The 18,507-nt window shown below is 33.8% G+C and overlaps 1 protein-coding gene across 1 annotated transcript; it reads left to right on the plus strand.

Moving 5' to 3' along the window:
* Positions 1 to 3,504: 3,504 nt before the first annotated feature.
* LOC141706965 (protein ECERIFERUM 2-like) lies at positions 3,505 to 6,080 on the plus strand. The gene is made up of 2 exons (XM_074509883.1): positions 3,505 to 4,054; positions 5,051 to 6,080. Exons 1-2 carry the CDS (start codon positions 3,626 to 3,628, stop codon positions 5,903 to 5,905), a joined length of 1,284 nt encoding a protein of 427 aa, XP_074365984.1. The 5' UTR covers positions 3,505 to 3,625; the 3' UTR covers positions 5,906 to 6,080.
* Positions 6,081 to 18,507: the final 12,427 nt, after the last annotated feature.

Raw genomic sequence — 18,507 nt, forward strand, 5'->3', positions numbered from 1 at the left:
GCATGGCTGCAAGTAATGAGACGGTCAGCACTGCAGTGAGCAGCAGCCAGCAGGCCAGCAGTTGTTTGACTTGTTTCATACTCTGTAAGTTGCACCCGCCAAGGAATTACTTCTCCCAAGTCCGAAGAATGTGATGTTTTGATCCATTTATATTCCCAACTGTCACCGTGTAACCTAATAAACTTAACTCGTATTAATTTCGCCCCATCTATTCTCACCTGTATTCACGGGCATTAATTTTTGTAACACCATCAATTCAGTTCTGTTCAAAGCTCAATAGTACCGGAGACCGTAGTTCAAAGCTGAGGTAGTATAATTTTGACACGCATGTAAGGTCATTATACAGTTTCTGTGTGTTTTGTAGGGAATTTATATTTTTGTAAAATTATTTGCGATTTTACTAATTTACGAATTTTTTTACAAAAATACTATTTTGTTCTGAAAATATTAGGAAAAAGACGATATTGCATAATAGAGTATAAATTGTGTAACTATTTTAGATTGCATTTCGGGTTGCATTTTAGGTTGTAAATATGGTGGCAATTTACGGAACATATTTTTGCAATTTTTTTTATAATTTCAAGTTGCAAACGTGGTTGTAAAAATATTTGCGCGTATTTTTGCTAATATTTTAAAAAAATGATAGTATTTTTGCAAAAATTTTGTAAAACTTTGGTATTAATGAAAAAATCCCTTTTTAATTAAGACTAAACTTATATTTTTATTTTTTTAGTTTTTGTACGTTAATTTTATTGCTTAATTTTTATATAAGTTTTGCTCTAAAAATTTCAAAATAATTAACGACTATATATAATTCATTTTAATATGTGCATAAATATAGCACTAAATAAGTAAAACGGGGTTACATATATAGTTGATCTTATATTTTTAATTTTAAAGATAGGAATACAAATTTTTACCATATGTTTAAATAATTATAAATAAATAAATAAATGTTTGTTTGTTTTATATGAAAAATTAGAAAATAGGTAAAATTTAGTCAAATTTAAAAATATTTGATTACAAAATACAAGTAGTATTGGAATCCTGACAAATAAAAAAGAAGAAAAATATACTCCCTCTATTTTTTTATTATATGACGTTTGACTTTCTGGCACACATGTTTTAGGAGGTTTGATCATATAGTTAAAATAATATTTTTCAAAAAATTCTTTTTGTGAATAAAAGTTTTGATCTCATATTTTTATTCAAAAAAAGATTTTTTTTTTAAATCATAATTCTAACTATGTGGTCAACCCTCCTAAATATGTGTGTCAAAAAGTCAAATATCATATATTAAAAAACAGGGAGTATTGGAATTGAACTTCATTTTTAACTTTAAACTATATTTTTTGATATTTAATTATCCAATTTTCTTTTATGTGCCGTCAAAAAAAATTTTGGTTGCTCTTTCAATATTGACGGATTCCAAACAATTCTCTCTCTCAACGAGAGTCGACCGCCCCATCTTTCTTTAACCCTAATTCATGATACCTCCTTCTTCACCCTTTCTATCCATCTTCATCTCTATCGCCATCCTCTCTCTTCATCCATACAACATTTTTTCCATTTGTTTTTAACTTTCTTTCAATAAATATCGGATTTTGTTCAAAAATTCGGTTCTTTTTCATTTCGTTCAATTGAGTTGTTATTTATGTGTTTGATTGTCTCGCTTTGTGCGATAAGTCTCGCTTTATGCGATGTGTTGAAAATGGATTTCACGGTGTATTGGTAGATCTGGATATCTCGCGTCAACAACACTTTCAGAAGGTTTATAGCTGGTGTCCGCAGGTAGATAGCTGAGGTGCTTTTGGAACGGTAGTAAAAATCGCATGTGCTCACCTCTTACAAAATATTTTTGTTCATAATATGAGGGTCCTCTCAGTTTTTGCAACTGAGTACTCTGAACATTGTACTATCCATGGAATTAATGTGAGAGTCAATTGTGAAACTACTGTTTCGGTTGAGATGCAGGCTGGATCGCTCGAGAAACCATTATCTTCATTTTTAATTTTCAGAATATTTTTATTTAGTCAGTTAAGTAATCCGGAAACAAAAAGACTAATTATTTAGTTCGTCTATTTGTTTTTCAACCTGATTGCATGATCAACTGAGGGTTTATCCCGATTGAGTTTTTTTCATGTTATTAATAAAATCTGCTATAAATTTGGCAAAAAAAATATTAACGGATTCCTGCATTTTACACCGATTTTACAGATATTAATACTTCAAAATCAGGATGTCCACAGCACACACCAAACGACCCTTTAATTATAATCATGCATGTAATCATATTTTTTAGCTTTATCAATATTGTACGTATTCGTAACCCAGTTGCCCCATGCTAGCTGCATCACTGTCAACATTCAGTATTCACTCATTTATATACTTGTTATTCATCCCCTAGCTCGGAGCCATCAAAGAAGTCCTTTGATTCGCTTACTTATTAAGTACACCATTATAGTTGTGATTGCCCTATTAAATAAATACCATTTTTTGCATGTTAGGCCCCAAGTACCCAAATGATCATTTACTAATATTAGGCCGATGCAGTAATAATTTAAATTGAGTAGAGTCTTGTGTAAATTTATTAAATCGAGTCAAAGTATAATAAGTATAAGTAAATTTATTTGTCTTGTGTATTTTTGGAATTGGATTAGTATTTGAACATTTAACATAATAATCATTTACAATTTGCTGCATAAACAACTAGATTCGATTTAAAAGCAAATTTGGAACCTTTTTCTGATTTTTTAGTATAAACAATTCCCATATGTGTTCTATGGAAAACGTTATAAATCAGTACATGAATACACTCTCTTTTATTATTTTTTATTTCATTTTTCATCTCATTTATCTTGTGATAATATTTAATACGATTCCATGATAATACTCACTTTTAAAGAATATTTTTCCCATGATACATGATTATTTCAATTCCCAAATATAAATATTGTTAACAATAATCTTAAATTATCTTTTTTAAAAGATTATATTATTTCAATTAACGACTAAAACTCTAAAATATAGTAGTTCATATTTCGTGAAATCAATATATTTATAAAATATATCAGTGAAAATATATTATTAAATTAATATTTTCTTACATGAAAATTTGAAGAAAAAACTATCATTATGGAAAGCAGGGAATAATCAAAATATCTTTTACATGAGGAGATAGTTGTCTATCTAGAGAAGGGCCTCATTAATTCACCAACTGTATTTTGCGCTTGAAAGCTACATGTCATGGCCGGTATTACAAATGAATAGTAGAGCTAGGTTCTCGATTATTAATTTAAAAAAATATCGCATAATATTTCACATGACAAATTTTAATTTAAATCTGGGATGCATATTTACAGACGTGTGATCCTGTATTATTAAAAGAATTATTATGTATATATTGATGTATTGTTATTTGTGGAAAAATTTGGAAAAGTAAAATATGAGCATTTAGGTGCATATTTATATTTGAGATTGGACCCAAAACAACATAGAAGCCCAAAAATCTATAGTGTTTTAATCTTGTCAAAAATAAATTAGCTGCCTGTACTTATAAAAAACTATATATATACAAATTTTTGTTCATTTTTGCATAGCCAACAAGCTAAAACATCTGCAAGAAATGGAGAACCTAGTTTACAACAAGAAGATATCCACGGTGGTTCCGGCGAGAATGACACCGGAGGAGAAAAGCATTCATGAACTAACAAACATGGATTTAGCAATGAAACTTCATTACATCAGAGGTGTTTACTTTTTTGAGAGCAAAGCTGTTGAAGGATTGGTGATTCTTGACTTGAAAAAACCGTTTTTCCAGCTTCTTAATGTATATTTTCCGGCATCCGGACGAGTCCGGAGGTCGGAAAAAGGAGGTGGAAGGCCGATAATAAGGTGCAATGATAGCGGTGTGAGGATTGTTGAAGCACAGTCTAGCAAAAAGTTGGAGGAATGGATGGACATGATTAAAGATGATTATTCTGCTAATGATCATCTTGTTTATAAGCATGTTCTTGGTCCTGATCTTGGTTTCTCTCCACTTGTCTTTGTGCAGGTTAGTATACTAATTCGTAATGATGCATATACTTAAGTTATCACTTCTCATAAAATCTCAAGATATTAGGAGTTGGATGTACCTTAATGCTAACATAAGTTTTTTAAAATGTTAGGACTCGTCGAAAATGATTTTTTAATCTCGAGAACTAATGTTCTGCACTTGTTGTATTTACCATTTTAATTTTTGACTGTAGTGCGGTCCAGAGATGGCGCACATTTATAAAATTAAATTGTGTGTTGGATCTGAGCCTCCCAGTCCCATATTAGGCTGTCTATGTTCAGAGTACTTAGATTTCCGATTCTGCCGGTAGGTACATGGTGTCAGACTAATGAATTATATGTACAGCTCTCTGTAAAATTATAACAATACACATACCTGTAATCTGTTAACCTTGAATTTTTTGTTGCCAGTGCTAGTTACTACTGCCAAACGTATTTAACTTTCATGCAAGTGAGATGTTTATACGGGCCATAATAATATGTTAGTATTACTCAAGTACACACAGCTCATATGAGGTATGCAGTGCATGTTTAACTGCCTAACAGTAAACAGGACGGAACCAAGAGGGCTAATTTAGATTGTAGTCCCGGCTGACTTCACAAATTACCAAATACACCTCATTTTTTAGTTGGAAATTGGTAAAATTATTTTGAACCTCGGCTAACCTCCAAAACTTAACAAAATGAAGTATTCTTATGCTCGATTTCTTTTGAAATCGTGATTCCACATTTTACCGTAAAAGGCCTTAATTGCAGACGGTCACGGTGTGTATCTTTAATGGTGGGAAGAGGGGGGTTGAATGTGAGATTATTAGGGTAGGGTGTGCATATATATAGTTTTAATTCCTATTTTTAGGCCCTCATACAGTTACATGTTCACATGCCAATCCCCTAAATGAACAATGCATTCATAGTTGTCCTGTGAATTGAATTTTAAAACTGTACACGACTCTGGTATGGTAGCAATAAGTTTCGATTTCTTGGTATGGTCCAGTTCACATGGTTCCAGTGTGGAGGAATGTCCGTGGGCCTTAGCTGGTCCCACATTCTTGGAGATGCATTCACAGCTTCAGCCTTCATCAACAAGTGGGCCCAGATTCTTGGAGGACAGATGCCATGTCAGCCTGCAGAAAACCCAAGCTCTGAAACTTACAAACTTCCTTCTTTACCCACAAAATCAGGTTCACTTAAAAGAGTTGGCCCTGTTGGAGACTATTGGGTAGCTCCAAATAACTGCAAAATGAGGACACATTGTTTTAATATCACTGGACAGCAACTTCATCATTTGCTTATTAACATCTGTGGGCTAAGCCCAAGTGAAAATATCAGGCCTTTTGAATATATCTCTGCTATAATATGGAAATCTCTTGCCAAGATAAGAAAAGAGTTGATGTCAGAATCTGTGACAATATGTACCAACAGTTGTCCTGGCAAGGGAACTGAATTGCCAAGAAACAGGCAAGTTGTGAGCACAGTTGCATTTGATGCAAGTGTCATTGATGCTGATGTAGTGCAGCTAGCTGAGTTGATTGCAAAGAAACAAGTCGACGAGCGAGAAATGATTGAAGGGTTGATTGATAAGGAGGATGGAAGCTTGGACTGTATAGTATACGGGGCAAATTTGACATTCGTAAATCTTGAAGACGCGAAAATGTACGAGATGGAACTGAAGGGAGTGAAAACTGTTTATGCAAATTACAGTATCGACGGAGTTGGAGACAATGGGGTAGTGTTGGTTCTTCCGGAGATTGAAGATGGTGACAAGGGCATAAGAGTGACAATGGTATTGTCTGAGAATGAAGTTGAAGAGATCAAGCATGAGCTAAAATGTGAATGGGGCATCAACTGAGGGATTGCATTGGTATTGCAACCAGTGTTACAAGTTATTCGAAGAAAGTGTTGTATTTTTAAAGTTATATCAATAAATCTAAGGTTTTAAATATTTTCTTTCAGTTTGTTATGCTACAGCAACAAGACGTGTGTCCATCTTAATGCAAGTAATTTAATTTCTTAGCTTTATTCGACGTGTTTGTTGTTCTGTTCAGACTGTTCTCCTCAGCTTAATCAGATTACAGTTGATTAAAGGTTATTTTGATGTATTATTTTTGCTCTAACATGAAGATCTGAACAATGCTTTAAGAAAATAGTATCGAAGGTCAGGGAATGCCGATGGATAATAGTGGTCACCACCACATATTGGCGGATCCAAGTTACAAAAGATATGAAGTTTAATTTTGTTGTGGATAGTATCACTGATCATCAGAACATAGTTTTGCTCTAATTTTAAGGCCGTATTTCTGTCCTGCATTTGTAGTCTAGTTATGCTTGAAACATCTGATCAGTATGTAGTTTTGGCTGTGAAAAGGAAATTTGATACTGAAACCAGTGTTAAAACATCTCCAAGGTATGTATAATGTCTATATATAATGTCTATGTGGCAAACTAATATACCTAATATTTAAAATTTTGATCACTCCAACTGGAGCTTCTGTTAGATACACGGCAGCTCTCATTCTTAAAATATGGTTTAACCTAATATTATCTTATGTTTCTATGTTATAAATATTTTTTTATAATAAATAGCATACTACTTTAAATAATTTTTAAATAGTATTTAATTATTAACCAAAATAAAAATTCTAATATTATATTATAATAAATTATGCTTCATTTAAAAATTATATATATATATATATGTAAGTAATGTTTATTAATTTTATGTTTTCCATTTTTAAATATGTTATTATATTTATAATTATAATAATTTTTTATTTTATAATATTTAATTTAAAATATAAAAATATAAAAATATTGTCATTAAATATTTTTGATTTAAATATATATTTTATTTTCAATTGTATTAAATATAAATAGCTTAAATTAATTTTAATTGTATATTTAAAATTAAAAATAAAATAATATTTTGAATATAGCTAATACCACTGGAGTATAAATCCTTACAGGTTCAACAAAATTTTAGCTAACGGTATTTTAGCTAACAAGTTTACCTAATACTCTGTTGGAGATGTTATTACAAATTAGTGCAAATCACTAGCCGTTTGAATAAGTCTTTTCTAATTACCATTTTGTAGGGAGGAGATTATTGTAGTGGATGTAGCTCAAAGTAGTGTTCCGTATTTGTAGTTGTTTTAGGTATCTTCTATTATATAAATTAGGTTATGCTCAGATAGGTAGAAGTATGCACTTCCATTATATTCTTTTATGTGCTTGTTTCTTCAGTAATAATAATATCTTTTAGATTAATATTGTTCCAAAGATATTTATATATTTATTTCATGGTATCAGAGCCAGGTTTTCTATTCTTATTACTCTAGAAATATAAATGGTGGAAGTGCTATGTCAAATTTCTCGGTTGATAAGTGTTGGTAATAACTATAATTATTGAAAGTTGTATATGGAAGCATATTTGCAGGGTCAGGATTTATGGGATCTAATTTCTGGCGATGAGATGACAATTCCAAGTAATACTCCTCGGAATGCTGAGTTATGACGGAAATGGAAGATAAAGAATGGAAAAACATTATTTGCATTACGAACTTCAATTAGTAAATAATATATTGAGCATGTCCGGGATTCAACATCACCAAAGGAGGTCTGGGAAACACTCGATAAATTGTTTACCAGAAAGAATACGGCTTGACTACAATATCTTGAGAACGAACTAGTCATGACAATTCAAGGTACTCTTTCAATTGAGGAATATTTTCTTAAAGTTAAGAATTTGTGTTCAGAAATTTCAGAACTAGACAAAGAGGAACATGTGAAGGATGCACGTTTGCGTCGTTATCTCATTCGTGGTTTACGAAATGAGTTCATGCCCTTTATATCATTAGTACAAGGATGGGCTACATAACCTTCTATCATTGAGTTGGAGAATTTACTTTTTAATCAGGAAGCTTTGACAAGACAAACAGCTAATGACAACAATCAGGTCTCAAAGGAAGATGTTCTTTATCCCATGGAGCAAATGAGGGGTTCTTTTACAAAGTATTCAGCTGGAAATCGAAAGCAATTTACCAATGTAGAGGAGAAGCAAAAGAGTTCTCCCATGGCTTGTTATAGATGTGGAAAGCTGGGACACATCAAACGTGATTGTCGAGTGAAAGTGGCATGTGATCGATGTGGAAAACATGGTCATATCAAAATAAATTGTCATGTTAAATTGCAGGAAGCAGTAGTAAATATTGTTCATGAAAGCAGCATATCTGAACAAACAAATTGGGAGACATGTTTATCTATTGAAGTTAGTGATCAACCATCAAAGATGACTTCTGTAGTGCACCCGACCGACGCAACTACAGTTGTCAACTCTTTAATTGATTACACTAAAGAATGGATTGTTGATTCAGGATGCTCACATCATGCAACAGGAAATATTGAACTGTTATCCAATGTTCATCCACATTGTGGGAATAAAGTCATTGTGACTGCTGATAATTCCTTACATCCTGTTACTTAAGAAGGGTCCTACGATGAAGTTAATCGTGAAGGTGTTCGTCTCGACGATGTCTATCATGTCCCAGACTTAAAGAATAATCTTGCATCTGTATCTCAGATTACAAATTCTGGAAGGTATGTACTTTTTGGTCCAAATAATGTTCAAGTACTTACAAATGTGGATCATAAATGCTGATGTTTTGTTTACTGGAAAAAGAAAAGAGTTTTTGTATGTGTTATCTGCAAATGAGGCTTATGTTGAAAAGACAAGTAAGAATGTAAATTCAACACTTTGGCATACTCGCTTAGGTCATGTTGGATATCAGTTACTTGATCAAATTTCTAAAGATATACTCATAAATGGTGTTCCTATTTTTTAAAATATTCAAAAGCATGTGGTCTTTCTGGTTGTCAATACGGAAAATCTCAACGCCCTCCTTTTCCTAAGTCAGGTCATCGAGCAAGTAAGGTATTAGAGTTGGTCCATTCTGATCTTTTGGGACCGACAACAACACCTACTTATCTCGGTTATCGTTATGTGATGATAATTGTAGATGATTTTTCTCGTTTCACATGGGTGTATTTCTTGGCGTATAAAAGTGAAGCTTTATCTAAATTCATTGAGTTCAAGAATGATTCTGAGAAGGAATTTAAACTTCCATTGAAATGTCTGCGTACTGATAATGGTGGAGAGTTTGTATCAGCCCCGTTCAATAATTATTGTAGGGAACATGGTATTCAGTGTCAATTGAATATCTGGTAGTGAGAAAAAGGCATATCAAATCTTCCTCTTTTTTTTGAAGAAGAAGTATCTGGTAGTGAGGAAATTGAAGCTTCTTCAAATCAATCTGATGAAGTTATTACACGAAGATCAATAAGGCAAAGACAACAACCTTCATATCTCAACGATTATGAGGTTGATGCAAATTAATTTTCGGTGTTGGCATGTTTCTATGCAAATGAAGAAAATGAGCCCAACTGTTATGAAGAAGCGAGAGGAATTCATGAATGGGAAGAGGCGATGCAATAAGAAATTGCAGCTTTAACGGAAAATTTTACCTGACAGCTTGTTCCAAAACCAGCAGATGCAGAATTGGTTTCATGTAAAGGGGTATACAAATTAAAAAGGGATGTTGATGACAATTTCAAGATACAAGGCTCGCCTGGTTGCTCAAGATTTTTTTCAGCAATATGGTCGTGATTATGAAGAGACTTTTAGTCTGGTTGCTAGATTGGTGATTGTTCGAACAATTATTTTTTTGGCAGCTAGCAACGGTTGGAAGTTATGGCAACTAGATGTGAAAATGCGTTCTTATATGGCGAGCTTGATCGTGATATATTTATGGAGCAGCCTAAAGATTTTATATCGAATGAGTTCCCTGATTATGTGTGTTTGCTCAAGAAGTCGTTGTATGACCTCAGGAAATCTCCGCGCCTTTGTTTTGGTAAGATAGCTCAATATCTTGTTTTTTGTGGTTTTAAATCTTCTGAAGCAGACCCGGGTTTACTTATCAAAAGGGCACACAATAAATGTATTATGCTTCTTCATTATGTGGATGACATGATTTTTACGGGAGATGATGTTGAAATTTCTCGCCTTCATGATGATCTATCTATTCGTTTTGAAATGAAGAATTTGGGAGAAGCTACTTGTTTTCTTGGCTTAGAAATTCAGAAGTCAGATGGCTATTTTGTGTCTCAGAAGCGATATGCAACATGCCTGCTAAAACGTTTTCAAATGAAGGAATCAAAGATCATGACAACTCCCATCGAGCCCTGCACGAAGCTGTCTAAAACTGAGGGAAAGACATTGGAAGATGCTAGTTTGTTTCGACAAATTATTGGCAGTTTGTTTTATTTAAAAATAATACGCCCTGATATCGTATACGCTGTTGGGATCATATCTCAGTTTATGGATAAACCATGTGAAGGTCATTTAATTGTAGCAAAAGGTTTCTTCGTTACGTAAAGGGTACTCTGAGTTATGGGTTGTTGTATTAACGCAATATGAAGTACGCTTTGACTGCTTTTGTAGATGCAGATTGGGATGGTGATGTAAATGATCGACGCTCTACAACTGGTTTCTGTTTCAACATAGGTTCAGCCGCAATTACATGGTGCAGCAAAAAGCAAAGCACCGTAGCTCTTTCAAGTTGCGAGGCAGAGTATGTAGCAGCAAGTATGGCTACGCAGCCAATGCATTTGGCTTAAAAGGCTTCTTGAAGAAATTGTTGAAATTGGTAACCACACAGTACCAATTTACTGTGACAATGAAAATGCCATAAAGATAGCTGAAAATCCAGTGTTTCATGCTCGGACAAAACACATACAAACTCATTTTCATTTTGTCAGGGAGATGTAGGATTTTAATCATCACAGAAGCATGGTAAAACAATTTTCTTGATATAAAATCCAAATAAAGGAATACAAATCGTGATTAAATCATATGTGATCGATTTCTAACCTTTAAAAGCGAACCAAGAACGAAGAGTTGAGATCCCTAGCAGCTGCTCCTCAAGTGTGAAGAACTCCACCGGTATCCACCAAGAGATCAATGTAATGGAGGAGGAAGAGGTGGGAGAATTAGGGTTTGGTTAACCTTTTTAGGTTTTGGCAAAAATAGGGTTTATAATAGTATATTTATAGGCAAAATTTTCAGCTGAAAATTTTCTCATAAAATATTATTATTATTAACCCTTTATTCTTATTAACCAATTAACTAATAATTAAAACACCTTTTAATTATTAATCATTTTACTAAAACTTTAGAAATAATTCTCTCACTTGATTTAATTTTTAAAAATTAAATTCTTAATTAATTTATAATTAATTAAATCTCATTTAATCAATTATTAAATTTGCTAATTAATTATTTATTTCACAAATAAATAATTATCAGCCATTATTAATTAATTCCTCCACCATTAAATCATTCTCTTTTATGGTGTGACCCTATAGGTTCAATATTAAGCCGGTAGTAGAAATAAATAATAATAAAACTATTTTATCATTATTTATATAAATTCTCTAATTCATTAAATATGATTAATTAATTAATTAATCATATTTATTCTACATCGTGAGGGATACTTCTCAGCATATCGCGACTATCCGGATAATACGAATTCACTGCTTAGAATACCAAGAACCCATTCAGTGAATAGTTACCGTACAATTAATTCCTTCTACCCTGCAATGTCATGATTTAATACAAGGCATGGAACTCGTGTCAAGCCTATCTTATTTAATCATATATTTTCCCATTCACTATGCTTAGTTCTAATTAATGTGAATTAGAAACTCCTTTCTAATTTCATTCACTCTGGCCAGAGATTCTTGAACTAGCATAAGTGGATCGGCATTGAACATTCTCTTCCTTCACTGGAAGGGGTAGATCCTTTATTGATCATACACTATCTTCGTGTATAAATTCCTACACCCAGTAGAGCCCTTATTGTTGTCCCTAGAGACTAAGAACTAAACCAAAGTATAGTTCAGTGTACACAAGATGACTATGATGACCTCAAGTCTAAGGATACTTGTACAACTATCACTATGTGAACATCTGTTGACACGTGAGTGAACTCCATCAGTTGTTCAGCTGTGTGAGTCATGTTCAGTGAACTTATTCTATAATAAGCACCTACATACTAGTTATAGTGTCACCACACAAATGTCTATGAGAACAGACATCCTTCATAATGAAACAAGCATAGTATGTACCGATCTTTGCGGATTACTAATTACCAGTTAGTAATCCTACGACCAGGAAATATTTAAGTTCAGAGTTATCATCTTTTAGGTCTCATTATTATGATCTCATCATAATCCATTAAAAAGCTTTACTCTAAACTATGTTATATCTTATTTAAACACTTAAATAGATAAAGCCCGCAATAAAACCAAAACAAGTCTTTTATTAATATCAATGAAATCAAAACAGATTACATAAAAGTTATTCCTAAATCATCATACATGATTGGACTTAGGACACATCTCTTTCAATCTCCCACTTGTACTAAAGCCAATCACTCTGGTATCTAATACCCATCTTGTCTTTATGACGATCAAAGTGACTTTGAGAAAGTGGCTTTGTTAAAGGGTCTGCTATGTTGTTATGTGTGTCAACTCTCTTGACGTTGACATCTCCTCTTTCAACAATCTCCCTAATCAGATGAAAGCGTCGCAAAACATTTCCTATAAGAAGTATGTCATCCACATACAATACAAAAAATTTTACCGCGCTCCCACTAACCTTCTTGTAGACACATGGTTCATCTATATTTTTGATAAAACCAAACTCTTTAATTGTCTCATCAAAACGGATGTTCCATCTACGAGAAGTTTGCTTTAAACCATATATGGTTCGCAGCAGCTTACACACTAGGTGTTCATTTCCCTTGGAAAGAAAACCCTCTGGCTGTGTCATATACACTTCCTCTCTAAGTTTCCCATTGAGGAAGGCCATTTTCACGTCCATTTGCCATATCTCAAAGTCGTAGTAAGCAGCAATCGCAAGCAAAATCCGAATTGATTTTAACAGGGCTACAGGTGAAAAAGTTTCATCAAAGTCAATCACTTGCCTTTGTTTGAATCCTTTTGCCACGAGCCTTGCCTTATAGGTCTCCACCTGGCCATCTGCTCCAATCTTTCTTTTGTATACCCACTTGCACCCAATAGGCTTAACACCTTCAGGCGCCTCAACCAGAGTCCATACTTGGTTGGTATACATAGATTCCATTTCGGATTTCATGGCACTATGCCATTTCTCTGAGTCAACACTACTCATTGCCTCATTATAGGTCACAGGGTCGTCATCATCAATGATTGACAATTCATTGTCATTCTCAATGACTGACAACTCATTGTCATTCTCAATGACAAGGCCATAATACCTCTCAGGTTGGCGAGACACTCTCCCTGACCTACGAATGGGTTGTTCCACAGAAGGTTGTTCAGTCTGAACAGGTGTTTCCACTTGATCCGTAGTAGTTTGTGCTTCTTGAACTTCATCAAGTTCAATTTTTCTCCCACTGTTTCCTTCATGGATAAACTGCTTTTCCAAGAAGGTAGCATGTCTGGAGACAAACACCCGATGATCGGTGTAAAAGTAATAACCTAAAGTCTCTTTAGGATATCCCACAAAATTACATTTTACGGATCGAGATTCCAGCTTATCTGGGTCAACTTTCTTGACATAAGCTGGACATTCCCAAATCTAACATGTTTAAGACTCGGCTTCCTTTCTTTCCATATCTCATATGGAGTTTGAGGAACAGATTTGGAAGGCACCTTATTCAGTAAATATGCTGAGGTTTCCAATGCATAACCCCATAGGAATACTGGAAGATTCGCATAGCTCATCATGGACCGAACCATGTCTAATAAAGTTCGATTTCTCCTTTCAGATACCCCATTCAGTTGTGGAGTATATGGAGGAGTCCACTGGGAGACTATACCATTTTCTTTGAGATAATCTAGAAACTCTCCATTCAAGTATTCACCACCTCGATCTGATCGAAGAGTTATAATACTATATTTGGTTTGTTTCTCCACTTCATGCTTATATTCTTTGAACTTTTCAAAGGCTTCAGATTTGTGTTTCATCAAATACACATATCTGAATCTAGATCGATCATCTATGAAAGTAATGAAGTATGAAAATCCACCCATGGCTTGCGTAGACATTGGTCCACATACATCTGTGTGTACCAATCCTAGCAAATCTGCAGCCCTCTCTCCATGTCCACTAAATGGAGATTTGGTCATTTTACCCAATAGACAAGACTCACATGTACGATATGATTCAAAATCAATGGGTCAAGTAACCCTTCCTTATGCAATGTCCGCAGTCTATTTTCACTAATATGACCAAGTCTGCAGTGCCACAAGAAAGTGAGATTTTCATCATCCCTTTTTCTTTTATTAGTTTGTTCAATCTGAAGTAAATTATGCTCTACGTCACATACATACATACCATTATTTAAAGTACCACGTCCATAAAGAACATTATCTCTAAAAATAGAACATTCATTATTCTTAATAATAAATGAAAAACCATCCAAATCCAACATAGGAATAGAAACAATATTCCTCACAATAGAGGGAACGTAATAACAATTATTCAAAATAATAGTCTTACCCGTAGGCATATGTAAACTAAATGATCCTACAGATATGGCGGCAACCCTTGCTCCATTGCCCATACGTAGAATCACCTCTTCTTCTTCAAGATTCCTACTTCCCTTTAGTCCCTGCAACGAATTGCAAATATGAGAACCACAGGCGGTATCAAATACCCAAGTAGAAATTTGACTTAGTGACATATTAACTTCGATCATGAACATACCTGAATCAGAAGCGGTAGTCTCACTACCCTTCTTCTTCTTCAATTCTGCAAGGTAAACCTTGCAGTTCCTCTTCCAGTGCCCCACCTTGTTACAGTGAAAGCAAACAGCTTTGCTCTTGGGGTCTTCAGCTTTTGGTGAAACCGGCTTTTTCTCACCTACTTTCTTCTTCTTGGAAGGGTTCTTCTTCCTTTTCTTAGGATTGGAACCTTCACCAATTAGAAGAACAGAACTCTTCTTAGGGGGGGAAATTCGATTCCGCAGTCTTCAACATGTTGTGGAGTTCAGGCAGACTGACATCCAGCTTATTCATGTGAAAGTTCAAAACAAACTGCGAGAACGAACTCGGAAGTGATTGCAAGACCAATTCTTGGCTCAGCTCCCCATCCATGGCAAAACCAAGTTGTCCAAGACGTTCAATCAAATTGATCATCTTAAGTACATGGTAATTCACAGATGATCCCTCAGACATCCTACAACCGAACAGCTCCTTCGATATCTCATATCGAGCTATCCTCCCTGCCACAACATACAACTCTTGTAGATGCATAAGGATAGTGTGAGCATCCATATGCTCATGTTGCTTCTGTAGCTCAATGTTCATGGAAGCTAGCATGATACATTGAACAACATTTGCATCATCTATCCACTTACGATACACAACATGTTCATCATTATGTGCATCGCTAGCAGGTTCAGTAGGCTTAGGTGAGTCAAGCACATATTCCAGCTTCTCAACCCTGAGAACAATTCTCAAGTTTCGAAGCCAGTCAGCAAAATTAGGACCAGTCAACTTGTGAGCATCTAGTATACTCCGGAGTGATAGTGCAGAAGACATAACGTATATAGTAAATCTGTAAATGATTAACACATAACAACACTTAGCAAATATTCAATTTCATTTCAAAACACTATATGAATCGGGTCTTTATTCATAAGTGGCTCCCACTAGTTTATTTAATTTATACAACCCCTAAGTGAAAATTAAGCATTCATAATGCTAGTGGGAATAGGGATCCTACATTCCATTACACAACTTCGGCTGTAGCACGAAACGTCATATGATGTTCAATAGGTAGACAACTCTTGTCAATTACATCTTATGTTATTCCCTAATAAAACTTTAGCCTCTTGAATAATTGAGTCACGGTTGTAGCACGACAGACTCAATATTCTAAGTCAAGTCTAACCCAACATTTCGTACAATTGAATCAGTCTCCAACGGCCCACGGCTGCAGCACATAACGACCTTTAGATTCTAATTCCATGTACACATCTCTATGTAATAGACAAGTATTTCTTATTTCGAAATCAAATCCCTCGGCTATAGCACGAAACAACAATGATTCAAAAATAAGAACTACTTTCTACCATGTTGGAAGGCTTTGACTGACACAAGCCCGTTGTGTTATTGGCCAATTACTACTTGATATTATTTAATTTTAGAGGGATTATATTTATGTTACAATCATAATCATATTATAAAGAGATTCTTCCTTTTAAATTAAATATTTCAAATCAAAAATCGATAATCAGATTATTCCCAGATCGGGGGGAGCATTGTCAAGAGGCGTCACTTAATACCCCTTTCTTACAGATAGAAATCTGCTTTTGAAAGAATCATCCTTTCTCTCAATATTGAAAATTCATATTTAATTACGTGTTTCATAAATACAAGAATCTCATGATTGTGTTCTTTTTTTTTTTGACTAATTTTGGCTTATAGCCTTACAAATGAGTATCTGTTCTCAACAATTCTCGGGGTGAGCCAGGATCGAACCCAGGATCTGGGACGACAGAGGATAAGCCCTTTACCACTTGAGCTATCCAACCGTGCTCTCATGATTGTGTTCATAATATTATCGTTAAGGCAAGAAACGATTCATATTCTAGATTTTCTAGAGCATGCCTTATATTGATTTAAGTTCACCTAAATCTATCATTGCATGATAAATATAGGCATATATCTCATATATAAAAATAAATAAACAAGTAAGCATGCAAGAAATTATCATGTCACACATTGATATAATGATGTATGAATTTATTATAGTATTTAAAAGCAATTAAAACAATTAAAACATGTTTTAAAACACTTTCGGCAATATAAACAGTTCAAAACTTTTATATAAAAAATATTTGACCACTCCATTAGATCCGTCTCGAAAAACGAATCCAACGATATATTACACGCCCAAAACGGAGTTACGAAACTCCCAGAAAATCAAATTTAATGTGGACAGTCGGGATGTAACGCATTACAAGAACGCGTTACAAGGGCTGTAACGCATTCCCGTAATGCGTTACAACACATTTGAGCCTTTAATGCGTGTAACGCATTCCGTAAATGCGCGACACTGTGTAACGCATTCACGGAATGCGCGACACCCCCCAGAGACTGCGCTTCACGCGCTTAGCACAACAGATGCGTTGAATTTTTTTTTTATTGCAGCGGCCGCCGCCTGTCTAGAAAGCCGTGCCCCATCAATCAGCGGAACGTACTATTCTTAAAATCACAGCAGGTGACAACTAAACATATATATATACTAACAGAATATATATATATATATTTAATTACGAATTTAATTAAAACAACTTCAAAAAATTATAATAATTAATCCACACATCAGAAAATTATGAAAAAAATAACCAGACAATCTACAACACTTGTAGAACCCAGATCTACAGTCAAAATAATTTTGAGAAATAATTTCTAATCAATCATAATTAATCCATGATATAACTTGCAAATATCATAATAAATTCATACAATATCATAAAATTCTGAAAATTTTATCACAGATCTATATGCATACAACCTATGATCTGATACCATTGTAGGATTTTAATCATCACGGAAGCATGGTAAAATAATTTTCTTGATATAAAATCCAAATAAAGGCATACAAATCGTGATTAAATCATATGGGATCGATTTGTAACCTTTAAAAGCGATCCAAGAACGAAGAGCGGAGATCCCTAGCAGCTGCTCCTCAAGTGTGAAGCACTCCACCGGTATCCACCAAGAGATTAATATAATGGAGGAGGAAGTGGTGGGAGAATTAGGGTTTGGTTAACCTTTTTAGGTTTTGGCAAAAATATGTTTTATAATAGTATATTTATAGGCAAAATTTTCAGCTGAAAATTTTCCCATAAAATATTATTATTATTAACCCTTTATTATTATTAACCAATTAACTAATAATTAAAATACCTTTTAATTATTAATCCTTTTTCTAAACACTTTAGAAATAATTCTCTCACTTGATTTAATTTCCAAAAATTAAATTCTTAATTAATAATATTAAGAACTTTTTCTTAATTAATTTATAATTAATTAAATCTCATTTAATGAATTATTAAATTTTCTAATTAATTATTTATTTCACAAATAAATAATTACCAGCCATTATTAATTAATTCCTCCACCATTAAATCATTCTCTTTTATGGTGTGACCCTGTAGGTTCAATATTAAGCCGATAGTAGAAATAAATAATAATAAAACTATTTTATCATTATTTATATAAATTCTCTAATTCATTAAATATGATTAATTGATTAATCATATTTATTCTACATCGTGAGGGATACTTCTCAGCATATCGCGACTATCCGGATAATACGAATTCACTGCTTAGAATACC

Source organism: Apium graveolens, chromosome 2, assembly GCF_009905375.1.
Source record: "Apium graveolens cultivar Ventura chromosome 2, ASM990537v1, whole genome shotgun sequence".
Taxonomy (NCBI): domain Eukaryota; kingdom Viridiplantae; phylum Streptophyta; class Magnoliopsida; order Apiales; family Apiaceae; genus Apium; species Apium graveolens.

Coding starts and splice junctions, on each gene's coding strand:
- LOC141706965 (XM_074509883.1), top strand. CDS start 3,626: ATGGAGAACCTAGTTTACAACAAGAAGATATCCACGGTGGTTCCGGCG. Junction 4,055..5,050: donor CTCCACTTGTCTTTGTGCAG/GTTAGTATACTA, acceptor GGTATGGTCCAG/TTCACATGGTTCCAGTGTGG.